Raw genomic sequence first — 21940 nt, 5'->3', positions numbered from 1 at the left:
CTGCCAGGAAGTTTCATATCAGCGCACACTCCGCTGCAGAGTGAAAATCTCATTCTGGAAACATCCCCCAGGCTGTGGCTAAGCCATGTCTCCACAGTATCCTTTCTTTCAGGAGTGCTAGTTCTGCATGTTTCACAGAAGAGCTTCTGTAAAGTTTGGAAGGTAGGAGACGGATACTGGCAGAATTAAAGCTGTGAGTACCGGGCGTGAGTCGTGCTTCGGTAGCTCAGTTGGTAGAGCACTTGCCCGCGAAAGGCAAAGGTCCCAAGTTCGAGTCTCGGTCGGGCACACAGTTTTAATCTGCCAGGAAGTTTCATATCAGCGCACACTCCGCTGCAGAGTGAAAATCTCATTCTGGAAACAGTTGTTTAATTTTCAAATCGTCACTTGCATTGACACAGAAGAGCAGTGTGAGATGGTCTTTCATTGGCTTGTGACTGGGCAATGCATTATCCTCTGGTGATATAAAGCTACACTTTGGCATCTTTTTCCAGAACAGACTTGTTTCATCCCAATTAAAAACCTTTTGTGGCACATAACCTTCAGAATCTAAGTGCATCTTGAAATTTCTGATTAAGTTCTTTGAGTCAGAGCTGGCTGTTTTGCTGTACCTGATAACGCTGTGGATGCTGGTTCTCCTCTTCAACATCTCTAACCACCTACAGCTTCCCTTAAACACTTCTTCAGGTGCTGATGATCCTATCATCTTCTTAACCAGGTCGGTGAACATCATTCTCGCCTTCTCACAAATGATATTCTTGTTAACAGTGTTGCCTTGCAATTGCTTTTCATTTATGAATATACAGAGTAACATTTCAACATCATCCAGAAAAACAATTGTTTAGATATTCTGGTCATTCCCTTTGAAGCAGCTGTCTCCCTAATCTTGTCCTTGTTCTTTAGGATAGTGCAAATAAGTTGATGTAGACTGATTGTATGTGCATGCTGAATCAGCAATGCTCCATCACATTCACGTTTTTCAATGATTTTATGTTCCATTTCTAAGGTCATGTTCGTGAGGCTTCATCTTTGGGGACATTTCTATGAAGGTTATTAAAATTGGGGGAAAAAAAGCACTGGGTGAACACAAGTATAGAAAAATATGTGATCAGAAGTTGGCCTAAGATGGTAGCAGAAAGAGCATTAAACCCAGACTACAGTATATAATAAAGACATTGTTCATATGTCACTGCTTACAATGAAAAGGGTTCATATTGCTGAACGTTTCCCCCGTCGCATGCTAAAGGTTGGTGATGTTGCACTAGATCATCATTACTCACTATGCGAAACATAGCTTGTTAAGCATGTCCTTTTTGTACAATTGTTTTGCTTGTTATCGGAGGTGCTCGTTATGGCAAGTACTTGTTAAGCGAGGTTCCACTGTATTTGAAAAAGTGAATATTACAGGATTAACTGTTTATTATAAAAGGGGCAAAATTTGCCTTTGGTTGGTGCTCCATGTAAAACAACATATCTTTGTGTTCCTAAGGCTAAGGAAGTAAGTCAGAATAATGGGAAATCTAGGGTTTATCTAAAGAAATAATAACTTTTAGTGAACCCGAACAGCAAATCATGTCATACATTAAGTGTTTAATTCATAATACAGATTGCAAAACTGTCAAGGAGCAGAAATGTTTGATTGATTAGATCAGAATACCCAATGAATTTACAGAAACTGTGAGTGTGACCATAAAAAGAGACATTATTGGAGACACCAGGTTTGGAGAGACTGGGGTTAAGAATTTGGTCCCCACGTTGAAAGAAAAGTAATGGTACATGGTACGTACAACTATAATCAGGGAAAGTTTAACACGATGGAGACTGGAAGAAATAAAGACCCTATTGAGTGATAGTAAGTCGCTACTGGAAGATAAATTTCTAATTAAAATCCAACTGGTGGACAATATTAAAGACAAATTCATAAAGTGGTTCAAAAATGGCTCTGAGCACTATGGGACTTAACTTCTGATGTCATCAGTCCCCTAGAACTTGGAACTACTTGCTTAAACCTAACTAACCTAAGGACATCACACACATCCATGCCCAAGGCAGGATTCGAACCTGACTGTAGCGGTTGCGCAGTTCCAGACTGTAGTGCCTAGAACCGCTCGGCCACCCCGGCCGGCTCATAAGGTGGGCATGTTTAATATTCCTTCCTTTAAACACAATAGAAGTGTGCTCCCTGTAAGCCTTGTGCAACAGCAGATGCATACTGTACATTGTGAGGCATCCAGAAAGTGTGCTGTCCACTGGAGCATGCATAACCTTGTAAGAGTTCAATGGAGGGACAGAAAACAAAAGAAGACAAAAGTATAGAGGAGAAGCAAAACCAAAATTACTGATAAACTTATCAAAACTGGAAAACAAGTGGTAGGTGAAATAAAGTATTCTGTTATCTTCATCTGTCATACATTATTTTTCTTATGTAAATTGAGGACCATAGAAAAACTGTATAAAGGAAGAGAACTAAGAATTTTAAATGTGGTGTTAAAGATGGATGATGAAAATTAAGTGGGCTCAGAAGATTCTGATATTCTGGTCACATGATTTTGCAGGGCCTTGGGAAGGCATGGGTCTCTATGATGGCTGCTGGACAGTACAGCTGCATCTGCGAGTGCTAGTATTGCCTATGGAACACTGACATCTGAGTCACACGCACCTCACTGGCCAATTAGCACTTTCAGTCGTGCTATAAAGCTAACAGTTCTGCTTTCAGTTGTGTCTTCACTGCACTCTTATATATTCTCTGTAAATACAGTTGCTTTGGTCTCACAAGGGAATGGTCCAATAAGACATGTTGAAACCTACCCTGAAATTTTTTTTCACGGGAAGAAGACAATGAAAGAAATGTACTGGCAAAATTTTAGCTGCTACGAGGCACTGCAAGTATATTGTAAAAAATGATGAAGTTACACATTTTTGCCATGCGAAGAAGAGCTTGTAATAGTGGTTTGTACAGCCCTACCTGCCTAGCATGCGACTCGGTGAATCACTCACGCAGTGCTGCATAGCAGAATCATCCAGAGATCACAACACCAATTTTAAGCAACTAAAGCCTGGTTTACAATGGAGCAAATGGAAGCAAAAATGAGCATTTGCAGAAAACTCACTACCATTCACCTGTATATGGGTAGAATCGTTTATACTAGAGGGAATAGATAAGAACATGAGGTTGTGAACATTGCCTATGATTGCTGTGTTCTTAGTTTTTAGTTTTAGGAGCTAATATTCGGCATACAGGATACAACTCTATCTTCTTAGGGCCACAATGCAAAACTTTGCTATTCGGTGAGGATTATTTTGCTTGACAAGCGCACTGTTCTTGATGGAGTATGCAAAATGGTGCAGGGAAGGAAGAATTTAAGTGTCTCGATTTGTATGGAACCTTGACATGCATGGAGATCATGCACTTTACACAGAACTGTATCTCCGTTTCTCCTTAACAGTGGTCCAAAATTTTCCTTGTATGTCAGCTGCCAGTTTTCCCTGGTTTCTCATTACCATTGAGGGGAGATTTATAACAGAACACTAATTACCAACGTCCAGCATAATCTCAAGAGGTGACAGCTTGCATTTTCACAATGTGTGTAAGGTCTAATGGTCACATTATTTTTCGTTGTTTTTTTCTAAAACAAAAATGGTCTGGTTATAAAATGCAACGTGTGCTCCATGAACACGACTGTAATGTAGCATTTTCCACGAACAATAGCTTAAAACAGAATTTTCTTTGTTTCCGCAATAACAATTACAATAAGCTATTGCAACCAGGAGGTTATAAATTGAAATATAATGATTGCCCGCCGTATTACATAGGACAAACAGGTAGGTCTATAGCCATAAGATATAAAGAACATATGCCATCGAGGATGGGTTTGAATAAGAATGGGTCAATGTTTGCTGAACAAATCATCGAAGGAGGACATACAACCCAATCTTTCAATGACACCAAACTATTATGTAAAGAAGCAAAAGGGTATGAAACTAGATTTATTGGAGAAGGTGCAGATATACACGCACAAAAAGTTTGACAATAGGAATTTACTGAATGATCAATGTTATCTGAAAAGTTCCAGCTTCCTTGAAGGTTTTCAGCCCATATTGGCAGATAGGCACTAGTAGTTACTCGATTGTGCCATATGACTGTATGATTATCTTCTGAGATAAACTAATGTTTTAGGACAATGCTCCTGTAGGAATTTGTCAAAGTCATGAGCTGATTTTATGTTAACAGTGGTTATGTTGACGACAGATATGTTAATGCGCCCTTTGTCATCTTGTATCATGTTACTGCACTCATGTACTAGGGTGCTAGTCATAGAACTAATATCAATCACTGGTAATGTGGCTATGTACAATGACTACGGTTGGCTGGTAGAATTAGCCCTATATGTTATTAGAGCGTATAATGTAAGCTGAAGTTATATTTGCATATGATAGTCTCGTTTCTGAATAGTGCATCAAATAGTGATATAACAAACTCTGTTATATGAAATTGTTAATATTCTACCAATCGAATGATCGTACGCAACAGTATTTCATCTGTTGGACATTCGTATTAAGAAGTATATGATCCTTCATTTGCTCGTGTAGGCTGCTATAAATTTATTATCATACTTTTTGACTAGTTGCCTGATAAACGGTGCGATGTAGCTCATTGTGGTATGTGCCACCTATGGTGCAGGGGGTGCAGCACATTTGTTGACCATGGGCCCAGTATAACAGAAGTAGTGGCGGAGAACACACGATGACATATATAATTTTACTTATATTCTAAACAGGCTTATGTCTGTTGAAATTATTTTATTGGTCTTGACGCAGCTGCTGGGCGACGACATTTTTCATTTATTAGTTTGTACGTAAGTAATATGTTATCACTCACCTAATTTTGAAGTTTATGTGTAGATTGTATCATTAGTGTAGATGTTATTTTGATCATTTTTAAGACTTCTGAAGAAGGCTATATTATTACAGCAGAAGCCATGACCAAGGTTTAAAATAAACATAATTTAGTGCAACTGTGGGCTGTTTTTCATTTGAGGCGAAGCACATGCTTCATGATACAGAGAGTGTGGGGCCAAATCCCATTCAGACCACAACTTTTTCACTATGATTTTTAATGGAGCATTCATTCACTTCTCACTGACGTTGGAGTGGCCACGAAAGACATGTGATTCAGATTCCATGTTAAACTGCAGGTCTCCATTTTCAGATAAGCTAACTGGGGAAGGTAAAAGACATGTAAGTAGCTGTAGTGGCATCCAGTTGAAAGACCTGCAAGAGGCCAACAGGGTACACCAGACAGAATTCTATTTTACTCATTCTTGTTAGCTTCTTTGCTCCAGTGAAAACCTGGCTTAAACTATACAAACATTTTTTTAAAGAACTTCATATTGACAGTTCAATTCTTGCACATGTAATTCTGATAAAAGTGGCTAGCAGAGAAAATAAAATCCTGACAGTGTTTGATGTCACAGATGACATCCATCAATTAGGACTTTTAATTCGTTGAAATGAAATGTGTCTTGCAGTGTCACATTTTACAATAATTCCTGTAGGCCATTCCTTATAATAATGTTTGAATGCTGTACATCTGTCAAACAGTTCTTTGTTTATTCCCTGTAGCCATCACAAAAATGCAAAGTGTCTACTGAATGACAAAAACAAACATTTTTCTTGTGTCAGGCACACCAGATAAAGGAAAAATTGATGCAGTCAGGCACTTCACAGTAACCACTAGTTTTATTTAGACAGAACTGAGGTGCAGTCAGAAACGGTTCTGGCCGTTGTTCTGCATATTGTGCTGCATATCAGACATACCTGATGGAATCTGTAAAGTGTGGCAAAGAAAACTGGTAATGCACAAATGACTGGAGCTGAAGAATACTGCTCTGCAGATAAACCTGAAATGGGAGAGAGGTATCGGAAATTATGCTGTCTGATAATTTCCTGAAAAATGCTTTCCACTGTTGAAAAAATTCTTTGTCAAGAGGTTGAATCGCACTAGTAGTTCTAGGCGGAATCCACATTACATCTACAGATTTTTCGTCATCCTGCATAAGAACATGCGGCATCATTCTGCCCAGGCCATGAATCCAACAAAGGCAATGAATTAGTTTCTGCAGCTGGTAGGTACGCACTTCTAATGAAATGCTGAAAATTATTCTTTCCCATTTTTACAGATTTTGATATGTCGATTACAAGATTTTTGCAACTAAACTGTCAATTTTTTAGTTTTTGTTCCAATTTGCCTTGCAGTTCTTTAAGAAGCCTTTGCACACTCTGGGCTGCTGCAAGTTTCCCCAAGTGAAATTTCCTCATATTTCCCTGATTTTCAAACAAGTTTTAGCACAAAAAAGCTTTAGCATATTTCCCTGACAAATTTTGAGATCTCAAGTGTAAGTTAAGAAGTGAGTTGACAATCTGTCTTTGCAGCCATGGTACAAGAAACAATAATGCAAACAAGATCAACAAAAAAAAAACAAAAAAAAAATTGCATGCAGATTGCATTTCCTGATGTAAGCAAAAATAAGAAAGCAAGCCAAGTGGTATGTGTGTTTCATTGAGACCACTGATGTTATTTTATTTCAATAAAATGAAACACATTTGGTGACAAAAATATGCATTTCCTTGGAGTTGCAATACAGATTTAAAATACCTTCATTAAGCTCAGAAATAACCTCAGAAAAAGTAGGCATCTTGAAAGAAGTGTATAAGGTGGGGAACAATTGTGTAAACCAACACTGTAGGTGACTACCAATAAAATGTTGGTTCTACTATGCTCATTATTGTCAGTTGTTACCCACTGGGTTATATCTATTATTTTTACAGGTATTGTTTGATTTTGCTTCTGAAATATACGAGTATGTAGCATGCAAACTTCCAGCAACTGACAATTTTCTTTTTCTTATCATCCATACTTTCAAACATATAACATATAAACCAAAAAATGTAGTAGAACAAATAAAATGTCTATAAAATGCCACACTGTACAACATACTTGTGGTGAAACAGTCACAATTCTTTAAATCCACTGCCACTGAGGAGCCACTGAAGTCCTGGGTCCGTGGATAAACCATAAAAATTCACTACATTATGCCACACACAGACAGACCTGGCATGCAGTCAGATCTGTGGGACTACATCTGACGGGCAGGACCTGCACATTAGTGGGAACTGAATGGCTTCATATCAGCAGGCGTGATCCATTACAGATACCCACAGACATGGCCTGAAGTTTTAGACCGGCATAGAAATCCACTTGCATGACCAACTATTCACGACCCACATACAGCATGTTGATGAAATGAGACCACAGTGATCAATACATGCAACAGATAACTTGTTCAAATACTCTGAGAATCAATAATAATGAGAATAGGTAGCAACTCACTGTAAAAATGATTGCTGAGCTGCAGACAGGCATGTAGAAAAAACACACACTCAAAACACACACACACATATCCATCCATATATACACAGCACTGCTGCTTTCTTTGACAATGATCAACAAGAACCAAATAATAGACTGTGTATGATAAGAGTTTAGTGAAAATTTTTCTCCATTCGAAAATCTTTGCAGACGCTTCTTTAGTGTATGTATGGATGGATATGTGTGTGTGTGCGCGAGTATATACCTATCCTTTTTTCCCCCTAAGGTAAGTCTTTCCGCTCCCGGGATTGGAATGACTCCTTACCCTCTCCCTTAAAACCCACATCCTTTCATCTTTCCTTTTCCTTCCCTCTTTCCTGACGAAGCAGCCGCCAGTTGCAAAAGCTCGAAATTCTGTGTGTGTGTTTGAGTGTTTTATTCATTGTGCCTATCTACCGGCACTATCCCACTTGGTAAGTCTTGGAATCTTTATATATATATATATATATATATATATATATATATATATATATATATATATATATATATATATATATATATATATATATATAAACAGAAAGAAACTTCCACATGGGAAAAATATATTAAAAACAAAGATTCCAAGACTTACCAAGCGGGAAAGCGCCGGCAGACAGGCACATGAACAAAACACACAAACACACACACAGAATTACGAGCTTTCGCAACTGGCAGTTGCTTCGTCAGGAAAGAGGGAAGGAGAGGGAAAAATGAAAGGATGTGGGTTTTAAGGGAGAGGGTAAGGAGTCATTCCAATCCCGGGAGCGGAAAGACTTCCCTTAGGGGAAAAAAAGGACAGGTGTACACTCGCACACACACACACACACACATATCCATCCGCACATACACAGACACAAGCAGACATATATATATATATGGCAAGAGACTGCTATTTGTTGTTACTAACACTGCTGCTTTCTTTGACAATGATCAACAAGAACCAAATAATAGACTGCGTATGATAAGAGTTTAGTGAAAATTTTTCTCTGTTCGAAAATCTTTGCAGACGCCTCTTTAGTACATAACATTCTGCACAGAAATTAGAGTCATCTTAGATTTAAAAATCTAGTCAACTGCCGTGCCTCATTTCTGACTGTATCACTATTAGGCATAAGAATAATACAAATATCAACATGAGATGATGTGTATATTCTTCCGCATTTGCTGTTGTCTCACTCTAGTTTCGTAGTTTATTAGGCAGACAGGATTTAAATGAGACAGCAACAAACACGAAACAATACATGGCAAAATGTTTATATTTGTATTATTCTTATGGTGAAGAGAATACTGCATGTGATTCACAATTCATAAAACTTCCTATTAGCAACCATCTCTTTTCACAGGTAGAAAAAATTCAGAACATGGAGTTGGCCATATTGACAAACATTCCAAACAGTCTTGCCAGTCGGATTTTCGTAGTACATTGAAATGCTGCTACATTCAAAGATGAACAGTACGGAATTTAGATAATGTATGAAAATGCAGTGGTCGAAACTCAAGGCGGAGAAAAAAGGGGAAGACGAGAATTTTTTTAAATTTATTTACTGACTCAGAGGTTTACGCATCAGTATTTATCTTTGTGCCTGCAAAGCATGCCTGTTAAGCACTACATATATTCAACGGCAGAAGTTAGTTGTGGCGGCACCTACCAACATTTTTCAGAACTTCCGCTTACTTTGCACTCGATTCTAAGCCACAGGCGGTTTTTTGGATTACAAGATCCAGAAAAAAAGTGTGGCTTAGATTTGAGTAAATACGGTAAAAAAAAGATGTCAAACAAGGCTTTCAACAGAATTCGAAAACATACTAGGTCTGTTCAAAAAATTCCAGAACATTAGTAATTTTGTGTCAATAGAGTGTTGGAGCAAAATGTGGCTGATATCCCTACACACCCCTTTTTTAATGTGTAACTGCCAGAAGTTTCATTGTTGTATGTCTGTTAGTTATTGTTCAGTGCTGTATACAGTAGACTGTCTACTCTCACAGTTTGCGAATTTTGAGATTGGAGCGTTAGAGAAGCAACATATTTGCATTAAATTTTGTGTGAAACTCAAGAAAACTTTTACACGGAGACACCAAATGATGCAGGAAGCCTACCGTGATAAGTGCTTAAGCCGCACTCGGTATTACGAATGGTTCACATGGTTCAAAAATGGCTGGACGGAAGTTAAAAACGACGCTCATTCATGACGCCCTGCAACATCTACTGATGACATGCATGTCAGGAACATCAACGAAATTGTGCATACCAATCAAATACTGCCTGTCCAAGAGCTTGCAGAAGAATGTAACATTTAAGTTGGATCACTTCATGAAATCCTGGTGCAACATCTTGGAATGCATCATGTTGTCACAAATTTGTCCCACGGCTCATGGGTCAAAACCAGAAAGACCTTCGCCTCACGATCTGTGAAGAGTTTTTGGATTGTGCAAATGGGAATAAGATGTTTATTAAGAAAATCATAGCTGATGATGAGACATGGGTCTACGTTTATGATGTTCAGACCAAGGTTCAATTTTCACAATAGGTTGGGAAAGGTTCTCCAAGACCACAAAAAGCTTGGTAGATCAGGTAAAATGTCAAAGCCATGCTGATAGTTTCTTTGACTTTGAAGGATTAGTTCATCATAAAATCGTGCTACTAGGAATAATTGTTAATTGATGGTACTATTGTGATGCACTGTGAGCCTGACAATGTCATGCATCACAATAACATACCCACTCCTTCATTCCTGTTGACGCGTAACTATTGCACAAAAAATGAAATCAGTTTGCTACCCCGTCCTCTATACTCTCCAGACAGGCCCCTTCGGACTTTTATTTTTATTTCCTAAGTTTAAAACCCCCTTGAAAGGACGAAGATGAGATAAAAGAAAATTTCCTCCAGAAGTGGAAATGGCATTGGGAGCTGTGTATCAATTGTGGAGGAGAGTATTTCGAAGGATACCATGCACAATACATAAAAGGTAAGTGCTCGTTCACACGTACGTACACACACACACACACACACACACACACACACACACACACGTGTGCAATGACAACTCTCAGACACGACAACGGTCTCTGGCTGCCTTGCTCTATTGAGTGTATTTATGTTGTGTAATTTTGATGAAAGCCTGTTTGGCCAAAAGCTTTGCTTAACAGTCTTTTTGTTGTGCCTATCTGCGACTCAGCACCTCTGCTATATGGTGAGTAGCAACTATCCTTTTCATAACGACTGACAGTTCCATCAGTTCTTGGTACTTCATTTTATGCATTATGTATGAAGACGCACACTGGTGTCTTCTGTGTTTTCATTCATAATACATGTTTATTCTATGAGATGGTGTGTGTGTGTTTTCAGCAGAAGCTGGCCTGACAAATATGAAAATTATGAAAAATGTGCTGACAATATTATTATGTAGCTTGATACAGGTAAAGAAAAATATTGTCTTAGAAATGTGTTGCAAGGAAGTTTGTGGCAATAAAACAATGGATCGTATGTACTTCCAATTGGGGAAAGTTGAAACTTCCCAGCAGATTAAAACTGTGTGATGGTAGAGCACTTGCCCGTAGAATGCAAAAGTCTCTAAGTTCAAGTCTCAGTCCAGCACACAGTTTTAATCCGCCAGGAAGTTTCATATCAGTGCACACTCTGCTGCAGAGTGAAAATTTAGTTCTGGGGAAAGATGTCTGACCTGCCACTTTGGGCATGAGTAGCTAAGCATTCTGTCTTAAAAAAGGAGCACAGTTGTAAGTACACTGATATACAATAACAAATACACAAATTTATGCCAAGATTGATTGTTGGGTTCAGAGTTGCCCACAAAATTACTGAGGGTCAATACCATAATGTGCAAGGTCACTAGTACTGAGAATGTTATTACATGGATTTAATGTAAACGCATTAACAAGCTTCACATGTGCAGTTCTAGAAGTCCAAACAAACAGTGGAACTTGACATTGGATGGTGAATACAAACAAATAGCTCACCAGTCCAACATTGGATGGCACATAAAAACAAACAGATTGCCAAGTGTTGCATACCAATTGGTCACTTCACTGGAGTCATGTCCTATATGCAAGCAAGTGACAAAGATACCACCCAGCTTACAAGAAAGTGTGCACAGTCAACCAGTTTCCCAGAGCACAGATAATTATAATGTATATACACTAATGTTTTACTCACTCACTGCTTTCTTGCAAAAAATGAAATAATGACCAAACTGACTGGACAGCATAATTTGTCTGTCATGCTCATCATGTGACTTCTAACAACAGTTATTATTGTCATGAATTCTTATATAGTCCCTTGTTAAAAAGACTATCAACTCTTTATGTATCACTATAAGAGGTGAGGGCTCTTTGGCACAAGTTACTGTTCTCTACCTATTTGAGAACACCCATGTAATGAAAATATTAACATATATCCAGTTTGGATTCTTAAGTACTTACTATTATCTGTTATTTGCATTGCAAAATTACATACATGTGTAATGTGGAAATCAACAATAGTATTACAAACAGGGATGGGCATTATTCCAATAAATTTGCTTCTATATAACTATTCTAACAAATAGATCAGTTGTAAAATTATATTAGTGAATAAATTATTTATGGATAAGTGGATAATGCAGTTCTGTGCTTACATGTAATTACTTGTTATTTATTAATAGATCTTAAATAACAAAGTAGAATATCACCACCTTTTTCTTTGTTTGCTTCTCAAACAGAGCTGCGTCTTATAAGCAGTGTTTCTTCCTGTGACTCAGTGCAGTTTCCGTTTGATAAATAATTTATCAATGTGTTGTACAGCTGTGTGCCTCGGTGACTCATGGTCAAGTTCCAGACCACAAAGCCAAACATCTGGGATTTGAACCCCCATTGGTCCTAGCACTGTTTCTGTCACTTCACCTCTAGCAATGAAAAGAAGATAAATCATGTTGCACTGCATTTTGGTGTACATTTCAAACTATAGGTACCACTGTAACTGGCTGAGAAGTTGATTCACAGGACAGATGAAGGCAAAGGTAAACGAACTTCAATAGAACAATGCCTAGTAAAGCACAATATTATTCAATACAATGTTCAGCTTGAGCAAAGCTTTACAGTGTAACAAATGTAATGTGTAAATGCTTCATAACCAAATAGTCTTAGCTGATAGACTGACGTGGCCCAAACCAAAGACACGAACACAGCCAACAGAGACTGTAATCTGCAATATCTTCCTCAGCTGTACTACGATTACTAACTGTATTGATGTGGTTGATTGGTTAATTTTGGGGTGAGTACCAAACAGTCAGGTCATCAGTCCCATCAGATTAGGGAAGGATTAGGAAGGAAGTTGGCCATGCCCTTTCAACGGAACCAACCCAGCATTTGCCTGAAGCGATATACGGAAATCACGGAAAACCTAAATCAGGTTGGCCAGATATGGGTTTGAACTGTCATCCTCCCGAATGCAAGTCCAGTGTGCCGACCACTGTGCCACCTCACGACGTGAGTGTCTTTTTGATATAGTCACGCAAATGCCTCATTTTATCATACCCCTAGACCAACGAGCCATCTGACATGGCAAATGACTATTATTCCAGTGCACTGGGTCCCTCGATGTGGTCCAGGGTAACAAGGTAAGGGCTCTGTGGCTGGTAATGACTAATATCAATGGACTATAAATTCTCCTAAAATGGCACTAAGCGAAAAGGCATTGCAAAGTTACACAAACATCCACTGCTTACTTTTTTAAACTTAAAGATTGACACTCATACCTGTTCTTCAAGATCTCTGATTTCTCGTATTATAGCGCCAGTTTCTTCTACCATCTGAACTAGTTCTGAACAATCTGAGTGGAGTGTTGCCAATAACTTGTAGGCACGCCGTGAAACTTCATCCTTTTTGGCATCCTAGAATTAAAGTTGTAGCTGAGTGAGAACTAAGTTGGCAAATCAATTAAGAGGAAAATAAACACATATATGATGCAGTAACACAATATGTCTTCTCTGACAAAAGTTGTGACAGAAGACATAAAAGAGGAATAATGTAGTGAAAGATACATCACAACTTTAGGGCAGTAAGTAGCCCATAGAAAGAACATCTGCAGTAAAAACAGATAAGAGCAATTATGAAATACTGGCTGATAACCAGCACTCAAAGTTCAATTTTTGTTTTAAATAACAGCACTGAAGTCCAGATGCAGGCACTATATTATGATGAGAAAACTTCACACATGGTGACAAACATATCTCTGGAAAAATACTAAGCCACACCACTTCAGCACATGCCAAATTTCATAGTATTTGCATGTTGAGTAACTTTAGCACAAACACATTCCTCCACAACGTCTTTACGTTATAAATGGCTGCATGATATATCCATGTTTCACACATTTTTGTTGCACTGAGAGCACGTGACTAAATCATCACTGTGTGGGTTCACAAATTACATGCTGAGATCAAAAATTGTTTGCAAAATCAAACTTCAAAAATGTCCAAGTTAAACTTTGTATTAAAAACTGAACTGGCTGTAACATACACAGTTTGATACTTAATTTGCATCCTGGGCTATTTTATGCTATAAAGTTTCTTTTTCTAGTAATTACAAAATACATTAATGTGTCACAAAGAGGAGGCATACCCTAAATATAAGTTCATCAGCAACAGTGAATGATCTTTCAAGTTGTCCTGAGAGAGTGTTTATCTCCTTCTGAAGCTCTCGTGTATCTGCTAGGACCTTGGCAATTTCATCACGTTGCTTTCGAATGTTTCCAATGATTTCCATGATACGCCTGGTGTATGCTGTTCTGGATACCCTAGAAGTAAAGGGACTATTCAGTATTACAATTATGAAGTTTTTAATGCTTTTTATTTCCAAAACAAACATTAATATTACATAAATAATCACAGTAAATGATCTTCTAAGGCTCAAACTATAACTGAACAGAACAAAGAGAAGATTATTTCCACTGATATGGGACAATAATGTGTAGAAATAGAAAATGCACTGAGCATTAGACAGGCGTGTAGAAATGGACAATTATGAAGTGTATCTTTTTAAAGTAAGAACGGTTTTAAAATTAAAATAAAAGAAGTAGGTGTTTCTAGCAATTTTGTTTTTACATGAGTGCCTGTATTATAATCTGCTTTTCTACATAATTCACCCCAATATTCAGTGTGTTTTCATTTGTTTGTGATTATTTGAAATGCCTTCTCCAATTGAGAATCCCACTGACTGTGAAATATGTGCTGTGATTCACTTTCTTATTGCTGAAGTCATGAAAGCAGCTGAAGTTCATTGTCAGATCAGTGAAGTGCATGAAGTAAACTTCACAGGCAATGGGATCTTATGGAAATGTGTGACAGCTTTTAAAAATGACCATTTCAATGTGCATGATGTGGACTAAAGTGGGCACCCTTCAGTCATGAACTATGATTTGGTGCAGAAAGTTGATGAAAATGAGGCAGAGAACAAAAACATTACAATTTTGACATTATGTGACAAGTTACCTCAAGAGTTTAGAAGTATGCTTTCTGCAATTGTTGCCTATGAGGGTGGTATTCAAAAACTCGTCGTATGATATATGAGAGCAAATGCTCTACTGACAGAGTGCTATCCAGCCAAACTCAAAACTTGTCCATTGTCCTCTGAAGAATTACTTATATCCTGTAAGGATAGCCAGTAATTGTCCTCTTCTATGGACCTGTCTTCAGCTTGACACCTCTTCTGTTCTGAAATCTATCCCAATGCAGATATTTATTTTGAATTTTAGGAATCTCATGCACTCCGCAATGTTCTCGCTAACAATTTGAAGGCCATTTCACGTTGTTTTGATGAATATAAATAGAAGTGTTCCACATTTATGAACATGGTAGAGCTCTGCAGTCACAAGTTACTTCATGACTCTATCACATTTGTAACTTATATTTCTGTTCATCAAAATAACTTTTGACTGTGTGTACGAAATAATTTCTGTTCTGTGCCATTAACAGTTCACGAAATTTCCTGATCTGTCGAGTGTGCCTAAGTGCCAACCATCATTCATCTGCAGCAATTGGTTGCCTCTTTTTTCCTCCTCTTCCTTGTCCTGCTCCATCACCATGACAATCACCACCATCAAAATTCACAGGTAGCAATGACATTCTTCTTGGAAGTAGGCATAAAATACTTAATTACAATTTTGATTAATGGAATACAGGTTTACTTTTTAAAAAAATGTGAAAATTCATTCAGTTTCAACATGGTGTTTCAATACACAATATTTATATCAAATGTTTGCGTCTTACAGTTTGTTGTTTAGGGAGCATTTAACAGCGAGGTTATTAGTGCCCTTACAAAAATAAGCAGAAATGAAAATGATTAACATGTTGAAAAATTGATGAAAGGCATAAGAAGCAACTGATATAAAGCTACACACACACACACACACACACACACACACACACACACACACACACTCCCCCATTCTCACCCTGAGTAACTGGATCTTCAGGACGCTATCAGAGGAAAACACCCCGGCCACGGATACAGCTATATAGATGTGGTGTTCATTTAAAATGTCAGAAAATGTTGTGTTAAAAACATTTGCAGGAATGCAGCCCGTACTAAATCTAAAATTAGTCAGGGCTTCTGCAGTAACCAATGTGGCAATCACTTCCAACCCTGGATTTGGGTCTGTACTTGCCCCGGGTCAAGCAATTCAGTACATTTTTATTTATTATTATTTTTTAATGCAGATTCCAAATGCAGGGTGATCAGTCAGTCACCCTTCTCACCACTAGTCACCTTTTTTTGCTCTTTTAGGAAGAAAATAGTTTTGTTTCCAAGTTTCTATATTCATGTTCATTCACTTAACTTTCTGGACTGCCCCAAAGAAGAATGTACGTAAAATCTAACGTGAAAGGTTTCTGAATTTTGAGACAGATTTCCCCTTTTATTTTTGAGAGTTTCTGTAATTTGTGCAACTATTATTAGTGTTAAATATTCCTTTACTACAATTGTTTCCAGTTTTATTCCAATTTCTAATTTTTCTGTGGTAATATCGCTGCTGTGACACACTGTCCTGTTTTGAAAAGCAACTTTTTGAAATGTGGAAACGTAAATTCTGTAGTGAATGGTTTGAAAAGCCAGATAGTTCAGTTACATTTATAAGTTTCCATTCAGACGTAACCTTCACATTTGAAAAATGTGTCAACAGTACAGATTTTAAGTACCAATGATAGTTCTACCATTGTTGAATATGTTTGGACAATAAAACCAGTGATTCCCAATTACTCTACGGATTTGTCAAATTCAAATGATATACGTGGCTTTTTAAGTTGATGCTCCCTGATAGTCTTCCTGAACATTCTGCACTTTTGACAAAAAAATGAGGTACCTAATAATTGATGCATTTACACCGTTTCTTGTAGAATATAAATTAGAAAAACCATGTTCATCATACTACACATTCAGTAATGATGAAACTACCAATGTTAAAGACAAAAAAGAATTACAAATGACTATTGCATTTTGGTCAGAGAATAAGTGTTGCATAACAACACTTCGCTTAAGATGATTGAAAGTTACATCAGAAATTATGTGAAGCACTTTCTGAAGCCAACTTATCCCTAAATAAATGCATTACACTCGGATCAGACATACTTAATGTCAATAAAAAAGTGTTTAGCCTTTTAAATAGTGACGTCCAGGAGACTCGGGGTAGACAAACTTATAAATGTCGGAACCTGCAACATTCTTGCAATTCATAAAGCCCACAAAAAGACTTCATAATGTGTAGGTGAAGAAGCATCTCAGTTTCTGGTCAATATTTACCATTATTTTGATGTTTGGCCTATTTGCTGGGAAGAATATGAAAGAATTCAGTCTAATATTCCACACCACTAAGTGCCTTACTTTAGGACCTTCAGCCAACAGGATTTTGCAATAATGGAATGGTATTCAATATTACTGTTTTAAGCACACACCTCCACAAAAGAACTCTACTAGTGTTCAGTCCCAATCCTACAATGCCACTGTGAACACACTAAAAAAAATTCAATGATATCAGAACTTCATTTCGCAATTTCGTGTGCTGAACTATTCAGTAAGTACACACGATTTTTACAAAGCCAAACAACATTGATACATAAGTTGTAAACAGAAATTCTGAGTATTTCTGAAGTTCTTCAAATGGAACTTGTTACATTGGTTAATCTGCTTCCTCTTGAACAATTAGGTGTTAGTGAGCAAGTAACCAAAGAGCTTAGTAAATGGGAAGAATATGACAAGTCGTGGCTTCTAAAGAAGGGCCAAAAATATTACATTGCCACTCGCAAATGTGTGATGAAAATGACGTGCTTATCAAGAGCAGCACTGAAAAGTTTTACATTTTTAGACTACGAAAGAACGAATTAAGAGCACAAGCTACAATGCCATGTTAATGGTTGCAGAAATAATACTGTTCGATGTCCGGCAAGATTACTTGTCAGACGTGTGGAAAGTTGTACAATCTGTAAAAGAGGATTAAACTTTAGAAAACAAAGATATCGATAATTACTGGCAGCAGCGCATCTCAAAAACAGACTCATTCTTCACAGAGTTAAAGTACTAAAAGTTTCAAAACTTGTTAAGGTTTCTTTCATACTGTCCCATGGAAATATAGATGGAGAGAAGAGATTCCATTTTGAAGCACACATAAGGAGAAGTCAATGTGATTATGCTTAAAAGATTTTAAATTTAAAGAGCATTTTGACTGAGGGATGCTTAGGAACAATACCCATTTTTTTTTTTTTTTCTGTGCCCACTGACTCACGGCTCATTACCTGTGGACAGCAAACACATGCAACCTATACTCCTTATAAGGAAGAAAGTTAAATGGAATGAAAACGAATTAGAAAAAAAGCAAGAAAAACAAAACCAAATTCATCTTGAAAAGGAGATTAAATGAATGAATGACATGAAAAAAATCAACTGAATGAGACAGTGGCTCTGTAAGAACAGGGGGGGGGGGGGGGGGGGGGGCTAAGAAGGTACGAGATGATCTTATCTCTCAAGATTTAGCTAAACTGAAGAAAGCACTCGAAAAAAATTACTTAAAGCCAGCAAAACTGGTCCATGATACGCCTGAGGGTGCAGAAATTATGAAAGTAGAAGAAAGAGGGTAAGAAAGGGAAGTGGAAGTCAGTCATAAAAATCTTGAGAAAAGAAATCTAGTGTGATTACTGCTGTATACGTGAATGGTGGAACAACAAATAACGGAAGGCGTGAGTAATTAATGAGGTTTGTTTCACTACTGATGGAGAAGAAAAAACATAATAATACAACACTTTGATAACTGAGTTAATGTTGCCATTGGGATAATGATCAACAAAGCCCGTGGATGAACCTGATGGCTTGAGTACCCTGAAGTCCTTGAATAGTCTAGTTCCATCCAGAGTTGATAATCCAGATCAGGGTAAACTGAATGATATGGGATCAAGATATCCACAACAGGGAAGTATAACACAAGATGGCTGAATGAGGTGCTGTGTGCATTTATAAAGCTGTGGCAGTATAGGAATATGCCACCACCAATAAGTCTATGATGCTGTGATGCAGCGCAAATGGTGTAAGTACCGCCATGCAGCTATCTGACATGGGTACGCCAGCCAGGTGTTACTACTTTACTGTGGTGGCAGGTGTGTGCGTGGACCACGACCATGCTGTACGCTTGGGCAGCACTGCACGAGCCAGGAATGGTCTACCATAGGCTGTGTAACGTGTGAACTGCGGGCACATACTAGCAGGCATCACAGTGTGGGCATTGAAGATAAAAGAATCATTACATTTTTGGCTAAGATATTTAAGAAACATTAATTCAAAAATATTTCTTTTTATCTTTTCCAGTATTGAGGTGCAGAATGTCTCTGGCTGTAAAAATCTGGCATAGATTTTGTTTGTGAATCACATTTACCTGTATAGGATTACTAATGTATCTGCATATGTTAAACTATTATGCAGGAAAAAAAGGCCGTGTTGTTGCTGCTGCTACTGCAGTCTTCAGTCCGAGAAACTGGTTTCATGTAGCTCTCCATCTTAAAATACTCTGTGTGAGGTTCTTCATCTCCGAATAACTACAGCAACCTACATCCTTCTCAATCTACTTACTGTATTCATCTATTGGTCTCCCGACATGGGTGGCTGGAATTCGAGAGTAGGAAAAGGGAGAGAAGGAAACATAGTAGGTGAATATGGATTGGGGGTATGAAATGAAAGAGGAAGCCGTCTGGTAGAATTTTGCACAGAGCATAACTTAATCATAGTTAACACTTGGTTCAAGAATCATGAAAGAAGGTCGTGTACATGGAAGAACCCTGGAGATACTGAAAGGTATCAGATAGATTTATATAATGGTAAGACAAGAGATTTACGAACCAGGTTTTAAATTGTAAGACATTTCCAGGGGCAGATTTGGACTCTGACCACAATCTATTGGTTATGAACAGTACATTAAAACTGAAGAAACAGCAAAAAGGTGGGAATTTAAGGAGATGGGACCTTGATAAACTGACTAAACCAGAGGTTGTAGAGAGTTTGAGGGACAGCATAAGGGAACAATTGACAGGAATGGGGGAAAGAAATACAGTAGAAGAAGAATGGATAGCTCTGACGGATGAAGTAGTGAAGGCAGCAGACGATCAAGTAGGTAAAAAGACGAGGGCTAGTAGAAATCCTTGAGTAACAGAAGAAATTTGAATTTAATTGATGAAAGGAGAAAATATAAAAATGCAGTAAATGAAGCAGGCAAAAAGGAATACAAACGACTCAAAAATGAGATTGACAGGAAGTGCAAAATGGCTAAGCAGGGATGGATAGAGGACAAATGTAAGGATGTAGAGGCTTGTCTCACTAAAGGAAAGATAGATATTGCCTACAGGAAATTAAAGAGACCTTTAGAGAAAAGATAACCACTTGTATGAATATTAAGAGCTCAGATGGAAAGCCAGTTCTCAGCAAAGAAGGGAAAGCAGAAAGGTGGAAGGAATATATAGAGACTCTATACAAGGGCAATGTGTTTGAGAACAATATTACAGAAATGGAAGAGGATGTAGATGAAGATGAAATGGGAGATACAATACTGCGTGAAGAGTTTGACAGAGCACTGAAAGACCTGAGACGAAACAAGGCCTCGGGAGTAGACAACATTCCATTAGAACTACTGACTGAGCAAGATGTACAAGACAGGTGAAATACCCTCAGACTTCAAGAATTATATAATAATTCCAATCTCAAAGAAAGCAGGTGTCGACAGATGTGAAATTTACCGAACTATCAGTTTAATAAGTCACAGCTGCAAAATACTAACGCGAATTCTTTACAGACGAATGGAAAAACTGGTAGAAGCCGACCTCGGGGAAGATCAGTTTGGATTCCATAGAAATGTTGGAACACTTGGGGCAATACTGACCTTATGCCTTATCTTAGAAGAAAGATTAAGGAAAGGCAAACCTATGTTTCTAGCATTTGTAGACTTAGAGAAAGCTTTTGACAATGTTGACTGGAATACTCTCTTTCAAATTCTAAAGGTGGCAGGGGTAAAATGCAGGGAGCGAAAGGCTATTTACAATTTGTACAGAAAGCAGATGGCAGTCATATGAGTCGAGGGATATGAAAGGGAAGCAGTGGTTGGGAAGGGAGTGAGACACGATTGTAGCCTTTCCCCAATGTTATTCAATCTGTATATTGAGCAAGCAATAAAGGAAACAAAAGAAAAATTCAGAGTAGGTATTAAAATCCATGGAGAAGAATTAAAAACTTTGAGGTTAGCCGATGAAATTGTGATTCTTTCAGAGGCAGCAAAGGACTTGGAAGAGCAGTTGAACGGAATGGACAGTGTCTTGAAAGGAGGATATAAGATTAACATTAACAAAAACAAAACGAGGATAATGGAATGTATTCGACTTAAGTCAGGTGATGCTGAGGGAATTAGATTAGGAAATGAGACACTTAAAGTAGTAAATGAGTTTTGATATTTGGGGAGCAAAATAACTGATGATGGTCGAAGTAGAGAGGATATAAAATGTAGACTGGCAATGGCAAGGAAAGCGTTTCTGAAGAAAAGAAATTTGTTAACATCGAGTATAGATTTAAGTGTCAGGAAGTCATTTCTGAAAGTTCTTGTATGAAGTGTAGCCACGTATGAAAGTGAAACATGGACAATAAATAGTTTGGACAAGAAGAGAATAGAAGCTTTTGAAATGTGGTGCTACAGAAGAATGCTGAAGGTTAGATGGGTAGATCCCATAACTAATGAGGAGGTATTGAATAGGTCTGGGGAGGAGTTTGTGGCAGAACTTGATAAGAATAATGGACCGATTAGTAGGACATGTTCTGTGGCATCAAGGGATCAAAAATTTAGCATTGGAGGGCAGCGTGGAGGGTAAAAATCGTAGAGGGCGACCAAGAGATGAATAGACTAAGCAGATTCAGAGCGATGTAGGTTGCAGTAGTTACTTGGAGACTAAGCAGATTCAGAAGGATGTAGGTTGCAGTAGTTACTTGGAGATGAAGAAGCTTGCACAGGATAGAGTAGCATGG

At 37.9% G+C, this 21940-nt stretch overlaps 1 protein-coding gene across 2 annotated transcripts in view; it reads right to left on the bottom strand.

Annotated features, from left to right (window-relative positions):
* Window positions 1–21940, bottom strand: part of LOC126354257 (coiled-coil domain-containing protein 22 homolog) — a 184320-nt gene that overhangs the window by 38200 nt on the left and 124180 nt on the right. For both annotated transcript variants that reach the window (XM_050003775.1, XM_050003774.1), the window contains exons 9-10: window positions 14024–14198; window positions 13159–13293 (exon numbers count right to left, since the gene is read on the bottom strand). In XM_050003775.1, coding sequence (XP_049859732.1) covers window positions 13159–13293; window positions 14024–14198 — 310 coding nt within the window. The remainder of the gene's footprint in view (window positions 1–13158; window positions 13294–14023; window positions 14199–21940) is intronic.

Source organism: Schistocerca gregaria, chromosome 3, assembly GCF_023897955.1.
Source record: "Schistocerca gregaria isolate iqSchGreg1 chromosome 3, iqSchGreg1.2, whole genome shotgun sequence".
In the NCBI taxonomy this organism is placed as follows: Eukaryota; Metazoa; Arthropoda; class Insecta; order Orthoptera; family Acrididae; genus Schistocerca; species Schistocerca gregaria.
This window is presented reverse-complemented; position numbering and strand designations above follow the sequence as displayed.